Source organism: Bos grunniens, chromosome 5 (assembly GCF_055505025.1).
Source record: "Bos grunniens cultivar Pamir isolate PY7600 chromosome 5, Bosgru_T2T1.0, whole genome shotgun sequence".
NCBI lineage: Eukaryota > Metazoa > Chordata > Mammalia > Artiodactyla > Bovidae > Bos > Bos grunniens.
The window spans coordinates 76,756,352-76,779,092 of record NC_141169.1 but is presented as its reverse complement, the minus strand read 5'-3'; the positions used below and the strand labels follow the sequence as shown (position 1 = coordinate 76,779,092).

The following is a 22,741-nucleotide window of genomic DNA, read 5'->3' as shown; positions in this document are numbered from 1 at the left end:
GCTCCTCCTGGCTAGAAAAGCCAGGCCTCCAGTTATTTTATCTTTCATGGGCACCTCTGCCAAGAAGCTTTCCCGGATCTACAACCCCCTCAACCTCCGCATGAATCTTTCCTCCTCCGATGGTCCAGACTGTTTTGTATCTTCATCAAAGCATGTATATAGTTTGCCTTGAAGTGATAATAATAATAATGGCACTTAACCCTGAGTAGGTACTCAACACTGTTCTAAGTATTTTGCATATAGTCTATTATTTTCTTTTTATAGATGGGCAATCTGAGGCTCAGAACGCCTAGGAAACTTGCTTAAGACACAGGGTAGAGTTGGGCTTTGAACCCATGCACCCCCTCCAACCCCCGCCCCCGCCCCGCCACCCCGAATGGCCTCACCACTGCCCCCTGTGGCCTATTACAGTAAGGAGCTTTTGTGGCACCTTCTCACTTGCCACCCAACCCCACCACACACACCAGTCTCACTTCATCTCAGGGCAGGGGCCACCTGGTACCCGTGTCTGACACTTATAGGGAAGTCCTCATTAAAGGTTATGTCCAGAAACTCCCCTGTCTGAACCCTTCAGGAAGGAAGATCACATCTAGAGAGGGCAAGCTACTAGTTCAGGGTCACACAACCAGAAAGCCAGAGAGCCAGGGTATCCCGACTCCTTGGCTGAGCAGGGGTGACTGTGCCCCACATGAAGGGAGGGGGGAGGCCGATGGGCATCTGTGCCCTCAGGTGTCTGGGGCTGCTGGAGCCCACAGGTCCTAGTTGACCGGGTGCATCCTTCTCCAGGAGGCCGACGTCAAGGCTCTACTCTGGGCCGAGGCCTCATTCCTACAAGGGGCAGCCAGTTCAGCTGTCTGAACTGTGTCGTGGAACCTCTCATCCACGAGTGGTGGGAGCCCCCTGCTGCCCAGAGCGAGGAGTGGCAGAAGGACGGGAAGGTGGGCAGAGGCCACCGGAGCTGGTGAGTCTCTGGCCAGCAAGGCAGAGAGGGACCAGATTGCGATGTGGCCCCGCCCACCTCTCTAGTCACGCCCCTTCCTAGCGGCTTCACCGTTTCCACAGTTCCCTGCGCCTCTAGATACTTGCACTAGTTAATGCTGAGGCCCAGAGAGTCTTCAGTTGACTTCAGTCAGAATTATCGCGCATCCTGTGTGCCAGGCACCGAGCAGTGACAATCTGGCCTGTGAGGAATTCGCAGTCAAGATGTGTGTGATGGGGAGGGGCAGACCTGAAGTGAGCTCACTGCAGTATCAGGTGTGTGTCTTTTCTCCCCTCTGGCTGCCAACACTCAAGTACGGCTCCTTCGAGAAGCCCGCCGGATTGCCTCGCTGCCCAGCTCAGCCCTCCACCGGCCCATGTGCTCCACTCTGTGGAGAGTTGAAATGGGCTGTCTTTCTCCACTAGACTTGAGTTCCTTTTGAGGGCAAGGGCTTTGCCTTGATCATCTTTGGATCCTTGGTTCTGTGTGTGGAACCTGGCACATAGTAGGTGCTTCAAAAACCTGGGCCGAATGAAAGTTGATCAGTTCAACGCCTTAAGGTCTTCAAAGAATGATGCAATGGTGGCATTTCAACCAAGGGGCTGGATTAAGGTGTGGGGGCCATCTCAGTGCCCTATACATCTGAAGGGCCTGCCTAGAACTCAGGACCACCAGAATGTCGGCCCCATGCAGGCATGGCTTTTGTCTTGTTCTACCAGTGCTTGAAACAAGGCACTTAATATAAGATTGTGGAAAGTATGAATGAAGAGTAACAAATTCAAGACCCTCTGTGACTCCCCAAGTGATCATTGGATCCAATCTGTACTTGTATCCCTTCTCGGACAGGGAACTCACTACTTATCTCCTGAACAGCATCCTTTCTGTCTTCAGACAGCATGGCCTGTTGGGAAGTTCTTTTGCTTTCCCCTGGCCTTGGCAGAACCAGTGCACTCTTGCCCCTGCTTAGAGGGACCCTTGCTTCAAAAATTTAGCTCCTGGAGATTTCTGTCCAGGTGGCAGCCCCCAGTGGCCAGAGGATGAGGGTCCAGGGTCTGCTGAATGCCCACTCTTCCCCATCTGGCCCTCCTGGTCTCCAGCTGGGAAAGGGATGAGGGTGAAGGGTCTACATTGGCCTCAAGGATGGCAGATGTGGTCATGGAGAGGACAGAGCCCCACCCACGAGTTGACTCATGAGCTTTATTCTCTATTCTGAGTGATTCCCAGAACAGCCACTCATGCCCAGAAATCCCCCATTCCACCCTCTCAGTGACAGGGAAGGAAGCCGAGGACCAGAGAGGGGAAGAGAGTGGACTAAGATTGCACAGCCAGTGGCAGGAGAGGACCTCAGAGCCCATGACCCCTGGCTCTCCCTTCAGGGCCAAAAAAGGCAGCAGATGTGGCACTCAGCTCCCATGCTGCCATGGGGCCTGTGGAAGACCTCAGACGTCCTGTAAATCTTCTTCCTGTCACACCCAAACAGATCCTCCTCAGTGCAGTATCATTACGAGGTGCTTGCACACCTCCAGAAACAGTGGCCTCACCACTTGCAAGGCAGCTACTCTGTCCTGACCCCACAGAGAGTTTGTGTGTTGTGTTGTGTGTGTGTTGTGAGGTGGGGGAAGAGAGGCTGCCTCCCCTCCCTGGGGAATTCACCTTGTCTGGCTCACCTACGCAGGCTGACAGTCGAGCCAAGGTAACCCCATATCCTGTTTTCCTGCAAGGGAACTTCCCCCTAGGGATTCCCCCAGGGTCTGTGCGGGGTAAGTCGTGCTACTGAGAAGAAACCTGTTTGTGGAATGCTCCTCCAGGCTGGGGCCTCCCTGGAGACAGAACTGCCTGCCTGTGGGTAGTGAAGCCAGCTTCATGCTTGATGGTGCTATGCCAGAGAGTCTCAGGATGCTAGGACCCTGCTGGGGCAGCTGCTTATCACCTCAGGGGCCCTGGGCAGTGGTCTAGCAGGGAAATTGTGGCGGAGACTCTGCTACAAGGGTGTACGTCACTCATGGCATGGCTGCTGCCTCCAGGCAGCCCTCCTGGTAACCACAGATCACAAAGCTCTCTTCTTGGCTTCTTGGTTGTACCACCATTTCTGCTTGAGTATGTCTGCTTGAGTATGTCTGTATGTCTCTGCCATTTGCTCGAGGAGTCCCACATGTCCCTTCTCTAAAATGAACATCCTTGAGGGTGGGCCCACTCTGCTCTCCGCCTCCCAGCAGTCTTCAATCCAGAGCCTCTTCTGGCTCAGTAAACAGGTGTAGACATCTCCAGCCAGAAGCTCCTTGGGAGACCCAGCACATTCCTATCCTTTCACGGACAGAAAGCAGTCTGAGAGGGGCCATTGCTGGCAGGTTGAGGGGCGAAGTGCACAGAACCAGAAGGGCTGGGACATTCCTAGCCAAGCACCACAGTTTTCCAGGAACCAGAGAAGGAGTGTGACTCAGCCGAGGGCACACAGCAAGTTGAGACAAAGCTAGGACTGAGACTGTGATGTCCAGGCTCCTAGTCCAGTGCTCTTGGGTCTCCCAAAGGTTATGTCCATGGATCTGAGATGTGTTTCCTGTGTCCCTTGGGCAGGGAGGGCCAAGTTCCCACTGAAGATGGGGAGGAGCTGGCTGAGAATCCCCTGAGCAGAAGAGGAGGCATCGCCATGGTGGAGGGTAGGAAGCACTCAGGCCCCTCTTGCTTTGAAGGCTGATGGCATTTCAGAGGGCAAGGAGACTTCTAACAAAAGAGGAAACTGAGGCCCAGAGAGAGGGCAGCATGCCAGGCTGTGGCCGCTTTCCTTACCCCTTCCTGTAGTGGACTTGGGGCAGGGGTAGGGCCTTTGCTGGATGCCCAGGGCCAGCAGCCTCATGATCGGGCTCTGAGACCTTGGTGGTTCCCACCCATCCTGGCTCTTGAGCCCTGCCTCCCCCACCCCTGCCCCTCGCTGTCAGGTCGAAGTGAAGGGGGTTGAAGGAGGATGTGTGCGGGCCCTGGGGTGGGAGTGGGTCTCCAGGTACCACAGGTCATGGGGCTCGCAGGACACCGGGCACCACCTCCAAGGAAGCTCACTGCTTGCTGGCGATCTTCTTCTTCCGAGCAGAGACCAGGTCATAGAAAGGGACACGAGTGATGCTGGCTCTGGAGTGAGGGTAGTAAAAAGATTTCAGGGCTGGATGGGCTGGCAAAGGGATCTCATCTCCCAGGGCTTGTAATAAGGGTGTGCTTCTCCCAGGGCGAGGTTGGCCTTTACCTGGAGGGGTAAAGCCTAATGACCCCAACAAGGACCGAGCCAGGGTGTGCCACAGGCGGGCCTGAGAGCCTCGGGAATTCTGCCCCCACGTATCTTTGGACGCCTCCCAGACCCCGTCAGACTTGGAAGGAGGTGACAAGAGCCCAAGTGGAACTAGCAGACCTGCTTGCCAGTCCTAGCTCTGCCCCTCTCTGGCTGTGTAGCCCTGGGCAAGTCCTTTCCCTCTCTGGACCTCAGTCCTCATCTGTAAAATGAGGGTAAGAGTGGGTTTGGCCTGGCAGCCTCACAGGGCTGCTGCAAGATTGGAGGGAAAAGACCCTACAAGTCTCTGGGACATACCTGGTCCCTGGCCCATTGACCACTTCTGTGTCTCCCTCTGTCTAAGAGGACTCACCCTCACTGGTATCGCCCCATGGACTCAGAGTCAAGGTGTTATCCTGCCCCTCACCTGGCTTTCCGCCTCCTGTCCCTCCACTGACCATCACACCTGTTGAACCCCAGCACCTGCATGGTGGACTTTCTCCCCTCATCATACCTGTCTGTGGCTCTCCAGCACACTCAGGAGAAACCTGAGCTCTCTGCCATGGCCACCAAGGCCTTGCCATCCTTTGCAGCCTCATTTCCCAATGCTTAGTCCTCACGCTGCCTGGTCTCTACATAGCCCTACCGCTGCACTGCCCGGCATTGCCTGGTCCCATGCTGCCCAGCACCAGCTATCCAGGAAGATGTCTAGGCATCCCTATGCCTGACCTGCCCTTTTGTTTTGGCCTGCATTGCTCCTTCCACCTAGAAAGTCTTCCTCCCGACCTGCACCAGGCCTTTCCAGGACCACTTAGGATTCTGATGCTAACAGGCACTGGGCAAAGAGCTTTACTTGTAACATCTCCCATGATCCTCCACCATTCCCATGAATTCTGTGCCTTGCTCCTCCGTGTTCTGGGCCTGGCCCAGAGAGGATGCTCACGGAACATGGTGGTAGGGATTTGCATGCCAGAAACAGAAGGGAAGTTCTGGAGTTAGCCCTCTTTGCAGGCAAGGAAACAGGACCCTGAGAGGAGCAGAGGCTTCTGAAAGGTAACAGAGACTCCTCCCCACCAGCCCAGCCATCCGTTACCGAATGGCTTCGATCCATTGGTCCCGCTCCTCGGCGCTGGAGGCTGAGATCCGGTAAGACTCATGCTTGCCCTCCACCACTTTACCATCGCCGTCGGTCTTGCAGGCCTTTATCTTCTGGCCCCGGCAGCTGGGGTTGCACAGCTCCAGGCAGAACTGTGGGGAAGTGGCCAGGTGAGGGCAGGGCAGGGGTAGGAGGAAAGGGCAGCCGTGTGGGCTCTCGGGGAGGCTCGGAGAGGTTGGAGAGGCCTAGACACTTGGGCAAGACCAGCATCTGGAAGAGCAGCAGGACACACCTGACTGCCAGGCCCTCCTGTGAGAGAACAGGCAGCTTCTCATGTTGAGAACTTACTATGTGCCTGACTTGACCTAAATCCATGATTCCTCTTAAAATCCCCAGTTGACAGATGGGGAAATAGAGGCTCAGAAAGCAGCAGAGACTTATTGAAGGTCCCAGAGCCAGTATCAGGGGCCAGGCTCTGAGAGACAGTGTGGCCAGGCCCTCTTGATGCCTCTTGACGCCAGGATCCCCGTCCCTAAGAGGGAGGCTGAGGCAAGCCTGAGCTACTGGAAGGTGTCACAGGCATGGCCTCGCCTCCTGGAGAGCCCAGCCCAGCCGCCCTCACCCTGCACTCTGTTTTGGAAATTCCTACAGCTGTTCTGGCCTGAGGCCACCTCACTGACACCTACTGGCTTCTTGGGGTCGTCCACCTTCTGCACTGAGAGATTCTCAAGGGGTATGATTCCCCGGGGCTCCTTGTCCTGCAGGAGAATAAGAAGAAAGATCAGGATCAGCAAAGGGAGTCTCGAGTCAAGGGCAGGGAGTGAACTTGGAAGTTTTGTTGTTTAGTCACTAAGTCGTCTTCAACTCTTTTGACCCTGTGGACTATAGCCTGCCAGGCTCCTCTGTCTGAACTCAGCAGCACCCCATACCCAAAGAGGAGTGTGCCCATCTTCCCTAGACTCTGACAAGCCCTGGAGAGGGCAAGGGAGCAGCATGGGAAGAGCCCTGGCTGGGAGTTAGGAGGCCGGACATTAAGCCCCAGCTCTGCCTTGTACCTTGGCCCAGCCCCTTCACCTCTTTGTAGCTGTTTCCCCCATCTGTAAGATGGGTGTGGAGGAGGACCAAATGATCTCAAAGAGGCCCCAGCTCTACAATGGACTGCTTAGTGAGAATCTGGAAAGGGTTTGAGGGGAGGGACAGGGAAGGGTAAGGCTCACAGTGGTGAACTCGAAGTAGTAGAGGCAGCTGTCTGTCAGGATGAACCAGCGTCGTTTCCAGGTCTTCACGCGGCCACCTACAAGAGCCAGTGATGGAGTCAGTTAGCCCTCCTCTGCCCTGGGCTCCAGCACTTCTCTCCATGGAAGAGCAGGGCCTCCGATGCCCACCTCTGTGCCCCCACCCTAGCCCCCTAACCCCTAGCTTCCCACACCTCCCCCTTATCTATCTCTCCCCCACTTAAAAACCTGAGGGGTTCCATCACCTCCAGGCTGCACCAGAGCTCCTCCCTGGTCCGGCCCCAGGGGCAGGCTGGCCATTCCTATACTTTCCTCCTGCCCTCACCACTCTGTTCATCCCTTGGCTGGCTCCCTGCCTGGTGTTGTGCCTAAGCCTTTCATCTTTCATTTGCCAGGCAATGTTCAAGAGGATTCAAGAAACATTCACTTATTAATCCCTATGACTACCTATGAGGAGGGGACCATTATTAACCCCGTTTTACAGATGAGGAGATCGCAGGGCAGAGAGGGTACATCATCAGCTTAAGGTCTGGCAGCAGAGCTGGGATTTGAACCCCAGTGTCTGAGCCCCAGAGCCCAAGTGCATGGTCATTTCCCCACATGTTTAATCCTCCCAGGGATGACTGTTACCATTCCACAGCTGTGGAAACTGAGGCCAAGGATGGATGGAGGAGCTGGGATCTGTGACTTAGAGCTGCCCTGGGGCTGAGAACTGTCAGCTGGGCAAGAAAAGGAGGTTGCAGTCTGCAGGTGGATGGACTGGGAGGTGGGCCTGGAGAGACGGAGGGTCTGGATGGGCTCCCAGGCCAGGGCCCTGCTCTCACATACGGCGTCTGTCCTCCTCTGGCTTGGAAAGCCTCTGGGCCTGGCTGGCTGCCCCTGCCCAGAGGTGCCCAGCGTGTGTGCGGGTGACAGGCTCAGATGGCCGGGTCCTACAGTTCCGCTGCTAGAACTTGCAGCGGCTGCTGCTGTGGCATCCACCATAGCTCCCCTCTGCAGGCCCAAAGCCCTCCCTGCCCCTAGTCCTGTTGAGGAGAGGCTCCCCAAGCCACATCCTCTCACACTCCCGCCCCCCATCTTTCAGGGACAGCCAGCCATCTGCCCACCGAATTCTGCCACTGGCTGGCTATGTGGCTTGGGCTGGTCCCTTAACCTCACTGGGCCTGGGTTTCCTCAGAATCACTTCAGGAAGACAGATCTGCGGTTGAAGGCCTTATCTATGAATCTGTCAGTTTTCTGTCTCCCTTCCTGCTCATTGTTCCCTCCCCCACTGTCCCCTCATCCCCAGGACAGACGGAGGGAGGGTTAGGGCAAGCAGACTGCTGCCCTGGGGCTCAGGAGACTCTCAACTCCACCACCCGAGGCTTCAAGTCAAATGGGTGCATGTGTCAGCTGTGTTGCTGAGTGTTGCAGGCACATCAGTGCATGTGCCCCAGAGTGCAGGAGTGTGCGTCTCACCCAGTTTGAGCAGCCAGCCCTCGCGGTCAGGTTTGAAGAAGGTGTGGGTGAGGTCATTGCCATCGTCCTCGGGGATGGAGAAGGGCTCGCTTTTGATGCTGTCGAAGAGGTTCTGCCCCAAGAGAAGGGAGGGAAAGACCCGCTGTGACATTCATCCAGGGCCTGGGTCTGGCCTATGTGGCCTCGGGCAGATCACTGACTCTGTGTGCCTCAAGGTGGGATGCTGATCTTGGCTCTTATAGGCCCCTCTCCTAGGCAGAGACCAGAGATCTCTTCTCAGGGATGGGAATTTCCCAGAAAGCAGATTTCAGTTCTCTGTGAAGGACTTTCTAGCTGTTAGAGCTGCTGAAATATGGAAGAAGCAACTTTGTAGGACAGTGAGTTCCCTGTCACCAGAGGTATGCAAGCCAGGGCTGAGAATTCCCTGTGGGAGAGTTGTAGATGTTGGCAATGATCATCCCTCTGTGTTTTGAACCCCTGCTGTGGGACACTGCCTTCTACGGACAACCTGCCCAGATTTCCAACTGTTTGGGAAAAACATTCTAAATTGTCTAATTCTGCTGATTAAAACCAGGCACAATGCTGGGTCGCCATCATCGACATAATGAAATCATTTCCTTCTGTTGTGTTTGCGTGTGCTGCTGTTCAGATGGTTTCCTCGAAATGTTAAATGAAAAATTTCACAAGTACTGTTCGATTCCCCAAAGTTTTAGAAATGGTGTTTGCTGGTTTTTAAAGTCTTTTCTGATCCAGGAGCTTAGGGGTGGTGGTAGGGTAAGGATTGGGGAGGAGGGCGCTGGCCTGTAGCAAGTTTTCCTGGATTTGACAGAGAGGACTCAGCTGGCTGTGGTGGGGTGAGTGGGGAAGGGCAGGGACCACCTTCCCTTTTTGGAGCCCCCACATTCCTAGAGCAGCCAGGAAGCCCTGCTGCCCCTCCCGTTCTGGCCCAGCCTGGCCCTGAGCTTTCCCTAGTAGCACCGGCTGGTTGAAGGAGTTCTGTTCTTTAAGGCCCGTTCTCTGTCAGCAAAGCTGGCAGCCCATACAAATATTCTGAAGGCCCAAGGCGGGAAGCAGGGGCACAGACAGGGCCTCATCCTTCATGACACCCACGGGGAGCCCCCTGGCAGCTTCTGAGGGCCTTCTACAGCCTACACATTCTGCCCCCACAAGGAAAGAAGCTCTGTTCACCCACATTTCCTGTATCTTGTAAAACCAGGCTCCCCTCACCCCCTGTAAGAAAACACCCTTGCACCTCCCACCAACAAATCAGGCTGTCTTCTCCTGGCTGGGTAGACGTGGTCAGAAAGACAACAGCCACTCATCAGTGGTTGTACTGGCCTTGCGTCCATCCTTCCCCACCCACTCTGTTCTCCTCTGGAGAATCACCCCCTTACTTTCTGTCCAGGTTGCTCAGGGGCTTGACACTGCCCACTCAGCACTCCCTCATGGCTCTAGGAGACAGTGAATGACTCCCATCTGGCTAATTAGAGCATTTCATCCTACTGGTCACAGTGACTGATTCAGAGAGGGACTTGTGACCTACACTAGCGAATAAGCCTTCATTCTGGGACTCTAAACTGTTAAGCAAGATGGAAGCCTGGAGTTGCCCAGGTCCTCTCTGGGAAGCCTGGGGGGAAGCCTGTTTAAGAAGGAAGCCAACTTGGAAGAGGAGGTTGCTCAGAGATGGAAAGACCAGATTGAGCCCTGACCTCAACGAAGCACCTGGATCTAGCCGAACCTGAAGCTGAACATCAGTCCCCCATCTTTTCATTGACATGAGTTGAGAATTCCTCCAGCTGAGGAAGAAACTGGAAGCTGGGAAACAAGTCAAAATCTGCATTCCCAAATCTTGCTTTCTGGTCTCTGCAGAGGGAAGGGCTCAGATGGACGTGGGTTTGAACCTGGACTCCTCACAGTCTGAGCCCCCCTGGCCAGCTACCTCTATTGGAGCTCAGTTTCCTCTGCTGTAAACTGGGGTTGGGGGGGTGGGGGTATGGTACCTGATGCCTGTGGTTGTCAGGAGAACTTAAGGAGCCCAATATACAGTCATTTCTGATGGAGATGCTTGGACAAGAACCCAGGAGGTCTGGCCCTACCCACAGCAGAAGATGCCCCAAACTGACTGTTTCCTTTGCTGGACCTTGGTTTCTCCACCTGTGGCACCAGAGGATGGATGAGCTCTCCTTCTGTCCCCTCTCCTTCTTTCCCTTCTCCACCCCAGGTCCCTCTCTGGGCAGCCCAGTCATGGTGAGTGGAGCCAGGCACTTGAAGTGCTTTGTCTGCTTCTCAGGAGAACAATGTAAGGTCAGTGTCATCAGCCCACTTTGCAGATGGAGAAACTGAGGCTCACACTCAAGGACATGTAGCCATAAAGGCGGAGCTGGGATTTGATCTCCTGTCCTCTGAGTCCACACCCTGTGCCTTTGCCCTGAGTCTTTTAGGCACTCTGCCCTGTCCCCATCAGGATGGCCAGGGCAAGACTCGCTCAACTTGCCTGAGCCCCTGCTCCAATCATGCACCTCTCCAAAGCCTTTCCCACCTGCGTACCCTCATGGTCACAGAGTGACCTCTCTTTAGGTGATGTGTCTGTGTCAATTTAATTTCATAAATCAGGTCATTTAAAAATGTTATATGTCCTGGAGAATCCTTCTGCAAAGCCACAAACTGATACTTAAAGATACTTAAAGCTGAGTCCTTGCTTTACACATGGGGAAGATGAAGCCCCAAAAGAAAGCAAGAAGACCCCTGTCCACAGCAGCTTTCTGTAAAAGCCTTGAAGAGCAAGGACTAGGCCAGTGTGGTTCACTTTGTGCCCTGAAAGCTTCTGGGTTAATTAGCCAGCCCAGAGGCATAGGTGCTGTGCTAAATACCTTACATGTCTACACTAATCCCATAAGCTGGGAGCTCAGAGAGGTCAAGCCTCTCACCTAAAGTCACACAACTAGAAAATGGAGGAGCTAGCACTTGGATGTGGCTGTGACTCCAACGCTCTGTTCTTTTCCCTGCCTCTTGGCTGCCAAGGAGGATAATAAACCCTTTCCAGACCTCCCAGGCAGAGTTTGAAGCTAAATTGAGATAATAGACCTAAAAGCCCTATGAGAAGAAAGTTACAAGCTCTATACAAATGCAGCGCATTGTTATTAACAAAAGACTTGAATTGGGAAAAATGCCTAAGGAGGGAGCCGCTGAAGGAGGCTCTCCTGGGACAGAAGCAATAAAGTGGCACCTGGGAGATCCAACAGGACTGGTGCTGGCAGGCTGTTAACTCATTACCTGCCAGACCAGGTGTGCCCAGCTTCCTGCTCCAAGTACCACAATGAGATGAGTTTTCAAAGGCCTTTCACATTTCAGGCAGTTTACTAAGGGCTGGGGATTTTAAATAATTATTAGTGATTCTTAATAGCGACCTAAGCTACCATTTAGAGCTTGTGCTATGTACCTGGCATGGGCTATGCCCTTTACGTTTTAAAAATTACTACTCAGCAGCTCTGTGACGCAGGCGTCATTATTCCCATTCTCCTGGTTGAGGAAATGGTGGCCCCGAGAGGGTGAGTCATTACTCAAGGTCATCCAGGAGGCGAACAACGGGGAGATGGGACTTGACCTGAGCTCTAATCTACTCTCAAGCCCTCATTTTATATCATGCCCCCCTCCAAAATAAATATTCTCTGGGGATCAAGGAGGGTGAAGGGCTAAGGGCATGGCTGTTGTCAAACACTGAAGAGCACCAGAGTCATTCCAGATCCAGGCTCTCCCCAACCCCCACCATACTTCTGCTGCGGGACATACACAGGGTGCTAAGCTGCCAGGGTGGGGTTCACATTGTCTCCTCCCCTCCTGCCAGACTCTGACCCAGAGGGAACTGAAACTCTATAGAGCTCTGGGCACCTCTAATCCTAGAAATGAAGTGTCAGTTCATTTTTGCTGAGCCAGGCTTTGAATCTCACTCCTGTCTTTCTAAGATAGTTCCCAGCTCCACTTTGCCCATAGGAAGCAGGTAAACTCTGGAGGCTGTTGTTCAAAGCCCTGGACTTGGTGCCCATCACTGTCTGTATGTACCCAGATGGCTACCCAGGATGCCCCTCCCTTTCCCTACCAGGTCAAGTGCTGGCCACTTCCTCTTTCTGGAATGTCCTTTCCCTGCTTCTCCCCTGGGCAAACTCCCACTCAACTTTCAAGGCCAGTTCAAAAGTCACCTCCTCTGTGAAGTCTTCCACGATGGCACCCTTTCCCTGCCTCTGGGAGAGTGATAGTATTGTCCACTGGGTCTCCATAGCTAGGTTCCTATGGTCAGCATAACATGAATCAGGCAGGGCTGGAATTCACATGTATTTTATCTTCCACCAGACCCTTACCTTGGGTTGAATCATCCCTGGGTGCCCTATGCCAGGCCAGAGCCTGGTGCAGTGTGGCAGGGGTGAGGGCTGTTTAGGATGGGATAGGAAGCCTGGGTTCCACTCAACACTTGAGCTGATGTGTAGCCTATGGAAGACCTGTTTCTTCCTCTCTGGAAGAGGGAGGGGTTTGAGCAGAGACTGGGAATTTTCTACTCTGACCCACTGAGAGTCTAAGACTCTGGGATTCCAAGAAATAGACTAGGTGGTGTGAGGCACCCTTTCGAGGAAGGTGTGAATGATGGGTGTCGAGAGCTCCCCAAAGGCTGAGGTCTGGGCAGACCTCCTGGGTGTTCAGTCTTGGACCTCCTTCTTAAGATGGGACTGCTTGCAAAAGCCCATTTCAGGACCAACCTCTTTTGTGACTGTCCACCCCCTGGACAGAGGAGCCTGGCTGGCAACAGTCCATAGTGTCGCAAAAGAGACACGGCTGAAGCAACTTAGCACATCTCAAGACAGTTATTGACCTGGGAGGGCCCCCTCCTGGAGAGGTCTCTCTTAGATGAGCCCCTCTTGGGTCATCCGCCCAAAGGCAGGCTCCTCCTGGATGCCTGGAGACCTGCTGGGTGGGGCCACGCCCTCTTACCCGCAGCTGCTCCTCAGGCAGGTCACTGCCGCCGTTGATGCCTCGGTTCATGGACACAAAGCGCTCGAAGGGCGGCCTGTCCCGGACGTTGGGGTTGTGGAGGCTGGTGTTGAGCATGATGATGGAGAAGGACAGGACGTAGCAGGTGTCTGCGGGACGCGACAGCGGTCAGAGTCTTGGCCCTGGCCACGCCCCCTCCTCCGCCCTAACCCCTCAGGGCGGAGAGTTGGCTGTTTCAATGCCCTGAAGGTCCACCCTGTCCTCCCGGCTTGGCATTCAAGTCCTAGCCTCACCTCCCACTCTTCCGGAGCTCCCTGCTGCAAACAAGCTTCAACTGTCAGTTGCCCGAGCCCTTGTGTGCCTCACACCCGGCACTTCTGCTCCTGCTGGGCCCCCTGCCTAGCACGCCCTTTTCTCCCCTTTACCCATTTAAACCCTCCTGCTCTTTAGTCTCCTGCTCCAGCCCTCCTCCCCGCCGAGCCCTTCCTGCTCCCCTGCCCACTCTGTTCTCTGCCTCCTTGGAACTCAGAGGATGCTTATTGTTTGCTACCCTGTTCAGGGCTTGGTCACGTGCTGCTTGGTAATCTTGCTGGCATTGTGGGGCTCCCAGAGCCGAGCTCCTGTTCTATTATTCAGACTTTCACGTGCTTGTGCTCAGGAGCCAGGCTGGGCTGAGCGTTTGGGAGGGAGATGATCGCTACTCTGTGATGTTTTAAAGCCCTGAGTCCAGAGCCAGGGAAGTTCAGCTGTGACCCCAGCTCTCTGGTTGACCTTGAAAAGTACTTGAGTTCCCAGAGCCTCAGCTTCCCCATCTGCAGTATGAGATGTGTCAAGTCGCTTTAGTTGTGTCCGACTCTTTGTGACCCCATGGACTGTAGGCCGCCAGACTCCTCTGTCTATGGGATTCTCCAGGCAAGAATACTGGAGTGGGTTGCCATGCCCTCCTCCAGGGATCTTCCCAACCCAGGGATAGAATCTGCGTCTCTTATGTCTAACCTGCATTGGTAGGCGGGTTCTTTACCACTAGTGCCACATGGGAAGCCCCTGCAATATTTTAGAAGGTTTAACTTTGAAAAAGCTTCATGTTCATTAACGATTTTACCTCTGATAACAGTGACTCTAATGTTGCTGTTGCTTGCCCTATGCTAAGCTCTTTACATCCCCTGACAACACTAATGAGGCCGGCACTGTTACTGCCCCCACCCATTTTACAGATTAGGAAACTGAGGCACAGGGAGAGTAAGTTACATGTCCCAGGTCACAAGATTAAATAGTTCAACTGTGATTCAAATCTGGTGCTTTAAAATTCCTTCCTTCCTAAAAATATTTATTGAGTAACTAATAAATGCTACAGAATGGGGATTCACTGGTGAAAAAATCTGTATGGTCCCCACCCTTGTGGGTTGTTTAAAATTGTGGGGCTGATAGATATTAAGCAAGCAAATCCCTAATTTATGTATAACCACAAAGTAGGCAAATGCTCTGTAGGACTTGTCCATAGATGCACTGCTGAGAAGCCCCTTTCGCTTCTCTGAGTCTGTATCTGGAAGGATAAGAATACTGCTGATCTCATAGAGTAGATGTAAGGATTACATGACTTGCATAGGTAAAGCACTTAGCATATGGAGAGTGCTTAGTACTTGGACTTGGTTATTGCTATGGTACCTTCAGATCCAGAGAAGAGGCCAGGACAAGCCTGCCATCATTTCTCTCCCATCCTGTTGGGAAGTGTGGAGGACTGATTTTTGCTGATATCCTTCTTATCCACCCTGGCCCTATGCTTCCTGCCCAGTCTGTTTCATGCTTCTGTACCTTTGCTCAAACTAGAACCCCAGTCCCAAAGGCCCTTTCTCCCCTTGACCTCCTGAAGAGCTCCTATTCATCCTTCAAAACCCCATTCAGAAATCAGGTTCTCAGGGAAGCCAGCCTGGACATGCTGAATCCCCCATCCCCACCCGCAGATGAGACACTGATACCTTAGCACCCCATGCCATTATTTCCTGCCTTCTCTCCCAAGGATCATGCCCTCGGGAGATGTGTATGTAGGCAGCTCTGCCTGACACACACCCAGCAGAGGGTCTGGCACGGATATGGTGCTCAGTGAGCATTGATGACAGGATCTGGCTCCCAGGGTCTGGGTGCTTGGGAGAGACCTGGTGCCTCAGGAGGTAGATTTGCACCTGGCAGGGTCCCCTCCCACATAGGCACCTGTGGACTGGAAGACGCCGGGGTTGCAGAGGCAGTATCGGGAGGCGAAGGTCTCCATCATGCGGTCGATCTTCTGGGCCTCGCCTGGCAGCCGGAAGCTCCACAGGAATTGTCTGGGGACAGGGAACAGAGCCATGGGCAGTGGAGGTGGAGGGCTCTCGGAGGGGAGCAAGAGGGCCCCCCATTCCTCCCCTTCAATAAACTGCTCTGCCTCTCTCTGCTTAGTCTTTTTATCTTGTAAATGGGAGACTCTGCACTTGACATCTAGACTCATGGGAAGGGTCAGTGGAATTTGTGCTGTGAGCACCAAGTCTGCAGGAGGGAGCCAAGAAATGCCTTTTCTTCTAGAATACAGGAGCTTAGTGGACACTCTTCTCTGCCCATCTGTGGCCCAGATTTGTGGCCCAGTCCACTCCAGCCCATGAGGGGACCAATGCAGATTCTCAGATTCTAAGGCCTCTCTCCACCTGGCCACTGGGCCCTGGGATCCGTGGGACCCGGGGGAGGTTGTCTTTCCTTGGCTGAGCTTCCTTTTCTTGGAACTGAATGATATCCACATCTTCCAACTGGATTCACCAAGGTCAAGGGCCATGCCTGCTCCTCTCACATCTCCCACTGAGCCTTGAACACTGGGACTGTGTTTACTGAGCCAGGGCCTGCTTAGTAAAGGCTTGTTAAATGAGTGAGAAAATGAACAAATGAATAAATGAACGAATGAATTTTGGAGACTCCCAACCTACCCCTCTCCTTTAAAAAGCGTGAGAGTTGGAGGGAAGGCCACATTGCTTAGATAGTGGTGACTTTTTCCTTCTCTCCCTTGCAAACTCCTAATCATCTGTCAAAACCCAGATCAAATGCCCCTACTCAGGAGATGATTTTCCAGACTTCATCTGCAGCAGCAAGACTTACTAAGCCCTTACTATGGATCAGTTCTAAGCATTTTCTTACTTAGTTCTCACCACCCTATGAGGTTGGTACTGTTATTAACCCCATTTTACAGATAAAGAAACTGAGGCACAGAGAGGTTTTTTTTTGGGGTTTTTTTTTGGTGACTTTCCCCAGGGGTGAGTAGCAGATATAGGATATGAACTGTGCAGTCTAGCTCCAGAGTTTGTGTTCCTTACCCATATATATTAATGCCTCCCATCATTGTAAAAATGAGTAGCAAAAATAATATCCTAATTAGAAAATAATAAGTAATAATAAATGTAGTACACACTAAGCTATATTAATTAAATAAATAAAATAAGCACTAATTTAAAAAGCAGTGGGAATAGCAGTCATAATAATAGTAATAGTGATTAAAATGATTAAATATTATTATAATAATGATGTAATATAGTAATTAGTAGTAGTAGTAGTAGTAGTAGTAACAAGCCAGGTGCTGATACAGGCAGTCCATGCCTGTTATCTCATCTAACCTCAGCTCTCTTTGGGGATACTGTCATCAATTACTTCTATTTATTTATTAAAAACCATTTTTTGGCCACACTGCACAGCTTGCAGGATCTTAGTTCCCTGACCAGGGATTGAACTCAAGCCCTCAGCAGTGAAAGAACTGAGTCTGAACCACTGGATCCCCAGGGAATTCCCTCATTAATTAATTCTTGCTCCTGATGCTTTGTTTGTGCTGTTAGCCATGTGGATGATGGTGCCCCCAACACCCCTCCAGCCCCTTGGGAGTCAGGCCCCTGCCTCCTGGACCACTCACCTGAGGGCCTGGACGAGGTTGAGGTTAGCAAACTCATGGCAATCTACAAAGGCCTGGAGGACCTGCAGGTTGATGGGGTCTCTGGAGAGGAGACAGAAGGGAGGGTGGGACACATTTGAGCATCTGTACCCCCTTCTAGAGCGGGTTGAGGTGGGGGAGGCCAAGGAGGGGAGAGACATCCTCCTTCTGAATCCAGCCACCCTCTGGTCTGCTCACATGTCTGACCTGCATCACCATCCTCCCACCGCTATCTGCACACCCATGTCCTCCCACTCACAGCAGACACTCCCCCGCCCCACTCTCCTGGCTTACCAGCACTGACCTCAGTCAGGAGAGGGGCTCTGGCTTCGGAGTGGCCTGTCCTGAGTCACTTCCTGTCTGGGTGACCCCTCACAAACCACCAGACCTCCCCAAGCCCCAGTATTCTCATCTGTAAAATGGAGAGAACCATGTCCACCCCCACTTCCTCTGTCTTCTCAGATCTGAAATCAGAAAGCCCTGCCCTTCTTGCCAGCTGCATTCCCAACTTGCTTAGGAGAAGGAGAGTGTTCTCTGAGGTGCCTGGGAGAGGGGGTGCTGGCTTGCTGGCCCAGCTCCACACCTGTCCCCTACAGTCTGTGCCCTCCCCCAGCAGCCAGAGGGATCCCCTCAGAGTACCCCTCGGCCCAGGGCCCTCTCAGGTGTCCCCGCCTGTCGCCGACTACTTCCTCCCACGCTCCATCCCTCTGCCCCTGTCTCACTGGCTCGTTGGTCCTTCAGCAGGCTTCTGCCCCAGGGCCTTTTCATGTTCTATTCCCTCGACCCGAAATGCTATTCCCCTAGAGCCACACTGCTTACCTCCTCTAAATTTCACCTTCTCTGTGAGACCCTTTGTGTCCACACTATTTAAAGTCACAGCCTTTGAAGCACAGTTCCCAGAACTTTCTCATCTCCCTTTCTTGATTTGTTTGTATTCCAAAGAACTTTTAATTTTTTCTAACTTATTTTACATATTTTGGTACCTGTCTTCCCCATTAGAATGTACCTTCCCTGATGGCAGAAGTTTTTTTTCTTTTTAGTTGAAGTATAGTTGATTTATAACTGTGCTATTTTCAGGTGTACAGCAAAATGATTTGTATGTATATATATATATTCTTTATTTTCAATTCTTTTTCACTGTAGTTTACTACAAGATATTGAATATAGTTCTCTGTGCCACATAGTAATTCTTTGTTGTTAATCTGCTATGTATTGTATTGCATCTGTTAATCCCATTCTCCCAATTTATCCCCACTCCCTGCCCCGCAGTTTTGTCTTCTTCACTGGTATAAATCCAGGGCTTAGAGCACTGCCTGGTGCACCTTGTAAACCTAGTAAAGATAGCCTTAAGTCTTGTCTGACTCTTGGGATCCCGTGAACTGTAGCCCGCCAGGTTCCTCCATCCATGGGATTCTCCAGGCAAGAATACTGGAGTGAGTTGCCGTTTTCTTCTCCAGGGGAACTTCCTGACCCAGGAACTGAACCCAGGTCTCCCACATTGCAGGCAGATGCTTTACCAACTGAGCTATGCAGGAAGCACAGTAGATATTAAAAATATCTACTTGTTTTCTAAATGAGTGAAGGAAGGAATGAAGGCAGACATGCTTTGGTTCAAGGTCTGGAAGGAGAGTGATGACTTAACCTGCTCAAGCCTCAGGAGTTACGACTTTCCTAAATGCTTCATTCCTTAGTTACCTGCACACACAACCCACCCCTCACACATACCTGTGCACAGCTGCACATCCTCATTCCCTGCCTTCCTAAGGCCCCACCCTCCTTACCTCTCCCCCAAGTAGGTGCCGATGGCTGTCTTGTTGAGGCCCTCACCCTTGTACAAGAACTGGGCGATGTCCTGGGCGTCGGGGGTCAGCAGCTTGTGCTCAATGAGATACTGGATGCCCTGGAGGTGGTACACAGAGCCTGTAAGCAGCCCCCACCCAGCAGCTGGCCTGGGAAGGGGGAGAGAGGGAGCACCTGTGGCCAGAGCCCTGGGGCCTGGAATTCTAGCACTGGCACAGCTTGTTCTGGGAATTTGTGACCCTCCTTAATTGAAGTTGCCTTTTTAAGGTGATGAGCTCCCCATCAGCAGAGGTATGCAAACAGACATGGGTTCCTGCCATGAACCAGGTTCATGCCAGCTGCTCCCCCAGGTCCCCCTCAGTCTGCCACTCTCTGATCATATGCTTTGATGATTCAATGAATTTATAATTTTAAGATTGAATGATTCAGCTATTCCTTTTGTCCCCTTAATATTTGTATTATTTTAAAATAGTGTTTCATTTTTTTCTCATGAGTAATCTATGTCCATTGTATAAAAATTAGAAAAAAAACCCAGCTCAATCAAAAGGAGAGGAAATTGCTACGGCTCGGAGGTAGACACTTTTCGCCGGTAGTGCCTTTCCTCCCCTTTCTGCATGAAAATGGGAGTGTGCCTTGCCCCGCTTTTCAGATTTGACAATATCAAAACATCTCACCTCACAACCCAGGCACTCAAAGTCTGTCATTCTAATTTTAGGAGTTGGAGGGGTTGGGCTCCGGTTTTCTGTGATGATGCCTTTGCATCCCTGTTCCTTTTGGAGAAGAGGCTGCTTGGAAGAGTGGGGATAGACTGTGGAAGGCTCTGTGTGACAGGCAGATGGCCCCGGGGCCCCTCAGAGGCCCCCTCCCTGAGGGGCACTTAGGCAGGAATGTGAGTGTCTGTGTGTGTGTGTGGTCTGTGTGGTCCATGTGGATGGGAGCAGGGGTCCATTTCTGTGTCTGGGAACACAGGAGATCTGTGATGCAGAAGAGACAGCCTTCTAAACCAGAGCAGTAAATTTCCAGGGACCCCGTGGCTGCCCTGACCCCACTTCCGTGTGTCAGCTGTGGCTTCCTCCTGTCTCGGTTCCTGCAGGAAAGGAGCCCAGCTGCCACTTAGGTGGGCGAGGGGTGGGGGCTGGGGTTCCTCTGAGGCCAGTGGGGGTGGGGGTTAGATCATAGCTGAGATCTGAGCAGTCAGGGCTCTATGCCAGCATCTCAGGACAGGCTGCCTAAGCTGAGCAACTAAAAGACCCTTCCGGAGACTGAGCCCCAGAGTCCAAAGGCCCGACCAACCAAAGTCCTACTCACAGAGTGGGAGACAGGGGCCTAAAGTCACGGGACCCCAAGTTCATAGACATCACAGAGCCCCCATCATCCTCCTGGCTCCCACCTCAGGCCCTGGGGCTACTTGGCTGTGGGGTGGCGGAGCCCCCAGCCCTGATGGCATGGGGCACTGGACAAGATGCTGAGCCCAGCGGGGCCTCAGTTTCCTCCTCTGGAAAGTAGGTAATTGTGTCGGTTGAGGGGAAGAAGGGGACACTGTGGAGGTGCCCAGCATGCAGCTCCCTTGGCCCCCCAACCCGAGCCCCCTCACCTTCATGGGGTCCATGTTGAATTTCTTGCGTCCAATGCACAGCTCTTTCTCCCTCTGGGCCATGCGGCTGTAGATGGAAAGACATCAGCCTGGACGCCCCTGGACCCCAGGGCACCCCTCCAATCCCCAAGGACGCTTTCCTTGGCTAGAGCCAGTATTCCTTAAGGACCTCCAAGTGGGGTCAGAGTCACCTGGGAGAATGTGAGAAATGCAGGGTCTGGACCCCTTCCTGAGCCAGGAAACCCAATTTCCAATGGGCTCAGCACCAGCATTTTAACCAGCTCTGAAGCTGTGACCTCGGGAGCCAGAGATGCTCCCGGGGAGAGGATTTAGAAGGGCTTGGAGTGGAAGCAACATAACAAGGAGGCTGGTGGGTAGGGTGGGGGAGGGTGAGGAGAGCATAAGATCTGGAGCCAGACTCCTGGTGCAAATTCCACTCAGGTGCAAATTCCACTCAGGTGCAAATTCCTGAAGTGACTCAGGGGGAGTCACTTCATCTCTCTGGGACTCAGTTTCCTCTTCTGTAAAAAGGGGGGTGACTCCACCTCCAACACTCCAATCATTGTTGAGAGGTTAAAGCATTGAAAACAATGGGTGGTAGGAGCTGTGTAAATATTATGTTACTGTCTTTGTTGGGGCTGGAGCAGGGGATCTAGAGACATGGGGGCCGTGCACGTGTGTGTGTGTGTGTAACAGTGTGTGCGCGCATCAGTGTGCGTGCATGTGTGCGTGTGTGTGTCCTGCTTGGAAGGTGGAGATTAGAGGCATCAGAGAACTGAGGCTGGCAGGGGCAGGGTGGGGATTTTCTGAGTCACCAAACGTAGGAGTCAGTGCCCTGGGGCCCTAGGGGTTATGTATGGACCAACCTTCTCATTGCACAAGTAGGGAACTGAAGCCCAGAGAAGGGAGAGGACCAACCGCAGGTTTCAGAGCCAGAGGGCATCTTCCCACAGAAGGGGCGGAGTGGATGACACTCATGAGTGGGGTGGGGTGGACCAGCTTTGGCCTGACCACAGGCATGGCTTTTGTTCCCATAAGGCCTTTGGCTTCCTAGTCCTCATCCTTGGGGCTGAGTTTTCCTTCTCCCTGACCTTTCCCAGGATACTCCTGGCTAGTGATTGGTCAGGGGTGGGGTCAGGTGGGCTGGGAGAGACTTAGGGTGGAGGAGGCAGGAGAACAGGGATTGGTACTGAAGAGAGGGGGCAGTCTGGAAGCAAGGACCAGACCAGACCAGAGGATGGACCGTCAGAGCTGCCGTGTTCCTATTTCACCCCGAAGCCTCCCATCTGGGGGTCTGATCCCCGATTTCACCAGAGCCTGGGCTCATTCACTCTCACTCCTGACATGTGATATCCTCGAGAAACCACTGTGGCAGCTTCCCTGGGTCCCCGGCCGGCCCCTCACCTCTCCTCTGCTGTCTCGAAGCAGTCGATTTGTGCAAACACATCTGCGATCTCATCCTTCAGCTTCTGTGGAGTGGCAGGGGTGTTACAAAGAGGGAGAGTCAGGGGGTGGAGGCCAGGACAAAAAGGGCTTCATAGCCCTCTCCACACAACACAACCACTCCCTCCCTGGGCATGACTCCCAGACCTCTGTCTTGAGCTGTCACTAAGGGTCCCTCCCCAGGAAGATCCCTTTTCCAGATGTCTCTTATATCTAATTCTCCCTGGGCTCCTGTCTCAGGGTGAGGGAGTCCCCAGTCTACACTCTATTTCCAGTCTTCCCATCTCTTGCCTCTGCCGCTGTAAGGTGTCCTGCCCTGAGTCAAACCTTCCCCACAAGCCCTCCTCCACCCAGCTGCCATTTTTCTGAAGCACAGCTTGGTGCTGGCCCTTCTTCTGCTCAAACTCTGTCCATGGCTCCCTACTACCTCCGCATCAAGAAGGACAAATTCCTGCCCTGTGATCAGGGCCCAATTCCTCTCTGATTTCCCTCCTTCCATCCATTTGCCCCACCCTAGGCTCTGTGGCCACTACAAGCCAGATTCTCTGGGTGCACCATGGTACAAGACAGCCTAGGCTCTCTTCTCGGGGACTTTGCAATTCCAGTGGAATTTACAGAAGAGGACACTGAGGCCCAGAGAGGTGAGATCATGTGTCCAACATGTCTCCAGGAGACCCCCTAACTCTGCCAACAACCACCACTGGGTAGATGGGGAGGGGTGGCAGCTTGTCCAGCATCCCTCTGCAGGGCAGCAGCATGCGCACCTGGCAAGAGCCCCTGAAGGCACCCCAGCCCTCCCTCTCCTCCACCAAGACCTTGGAAGGGGGCGGGTGATTCCTAGGGCGTTGTCCTGGGACCTAGGGGCAGCGTAGAACCTAGAGCTTTTAAGCCCAGTCAGCTCCTGTCCATGCGATCTTGGCCCAGTCACTGAGTGAATTCTCAACAAATAAAATGGGGGGTGGG

At 53.1% G+C, this 22,741-nt stretch overlaps 1 protein-coding gene across 2 annotated transcripts in view; it reads right to left on the bottom strand.

Moving 5' to 3' along the window:
- Positions 1-2,162: 2,162 nt before the first annotated feature.
- The window catches only part of CYTH4 (cytohesin 4), a 30,854-nt gene continuing 10,275 nt past the window's right edge, over positions 2,163-22,741 (bottom strand). Inside the window, exons 3-13 of one of the 2 annotated variants that reach the window (XM_086404015.1) lie at positions 21,740-21,804; positions 20,336-20,402; positions 18,723-18,841; positions 16,924-17,004; positions 15,213-15,325; positions 13,005-13,153; positions 8,025-8,136; positions 6,549-6,625; positions 6,018-6,089; positions 5,329-5,483; positions 2,163-4,102 (exon numbers count right to left, since the gene is read on the bottom strand). In XM_086404015.1, the coding sequence (XP_086260141.1) occupies positions 4,030-4,102; positions 5,329-5,483; positions 6,018-6,089; positions 6,549-6,625; positions 8,025-8,136; positions 13,005-13,153; positions 15,213-15,325; positions 16,924-17,004; positions 18,723-18,841; positions 20,336-20,402; positions 21,740-21,804 (1,083 nt within the window). In that variant the 3' untranslated portion in view covers positions 2,163-4,029. Of the gene's footprint in view, positions 4,103-5,328; positions 5,484-6,017; positions 6,090-6,548; positions 6,626-8,024; positions 8,137-13,004; positions 13,154-15,212; positions 15,326-16,923; positions 17,005-17,245; positions 17,340-18,722; positions 18,842-20,335; positions 20,403-21,739; positions 21,805-22,741 lie in introns of those variants that run through there. The other variant, XM_086404016.1, reaches the window with a different exon arrangement.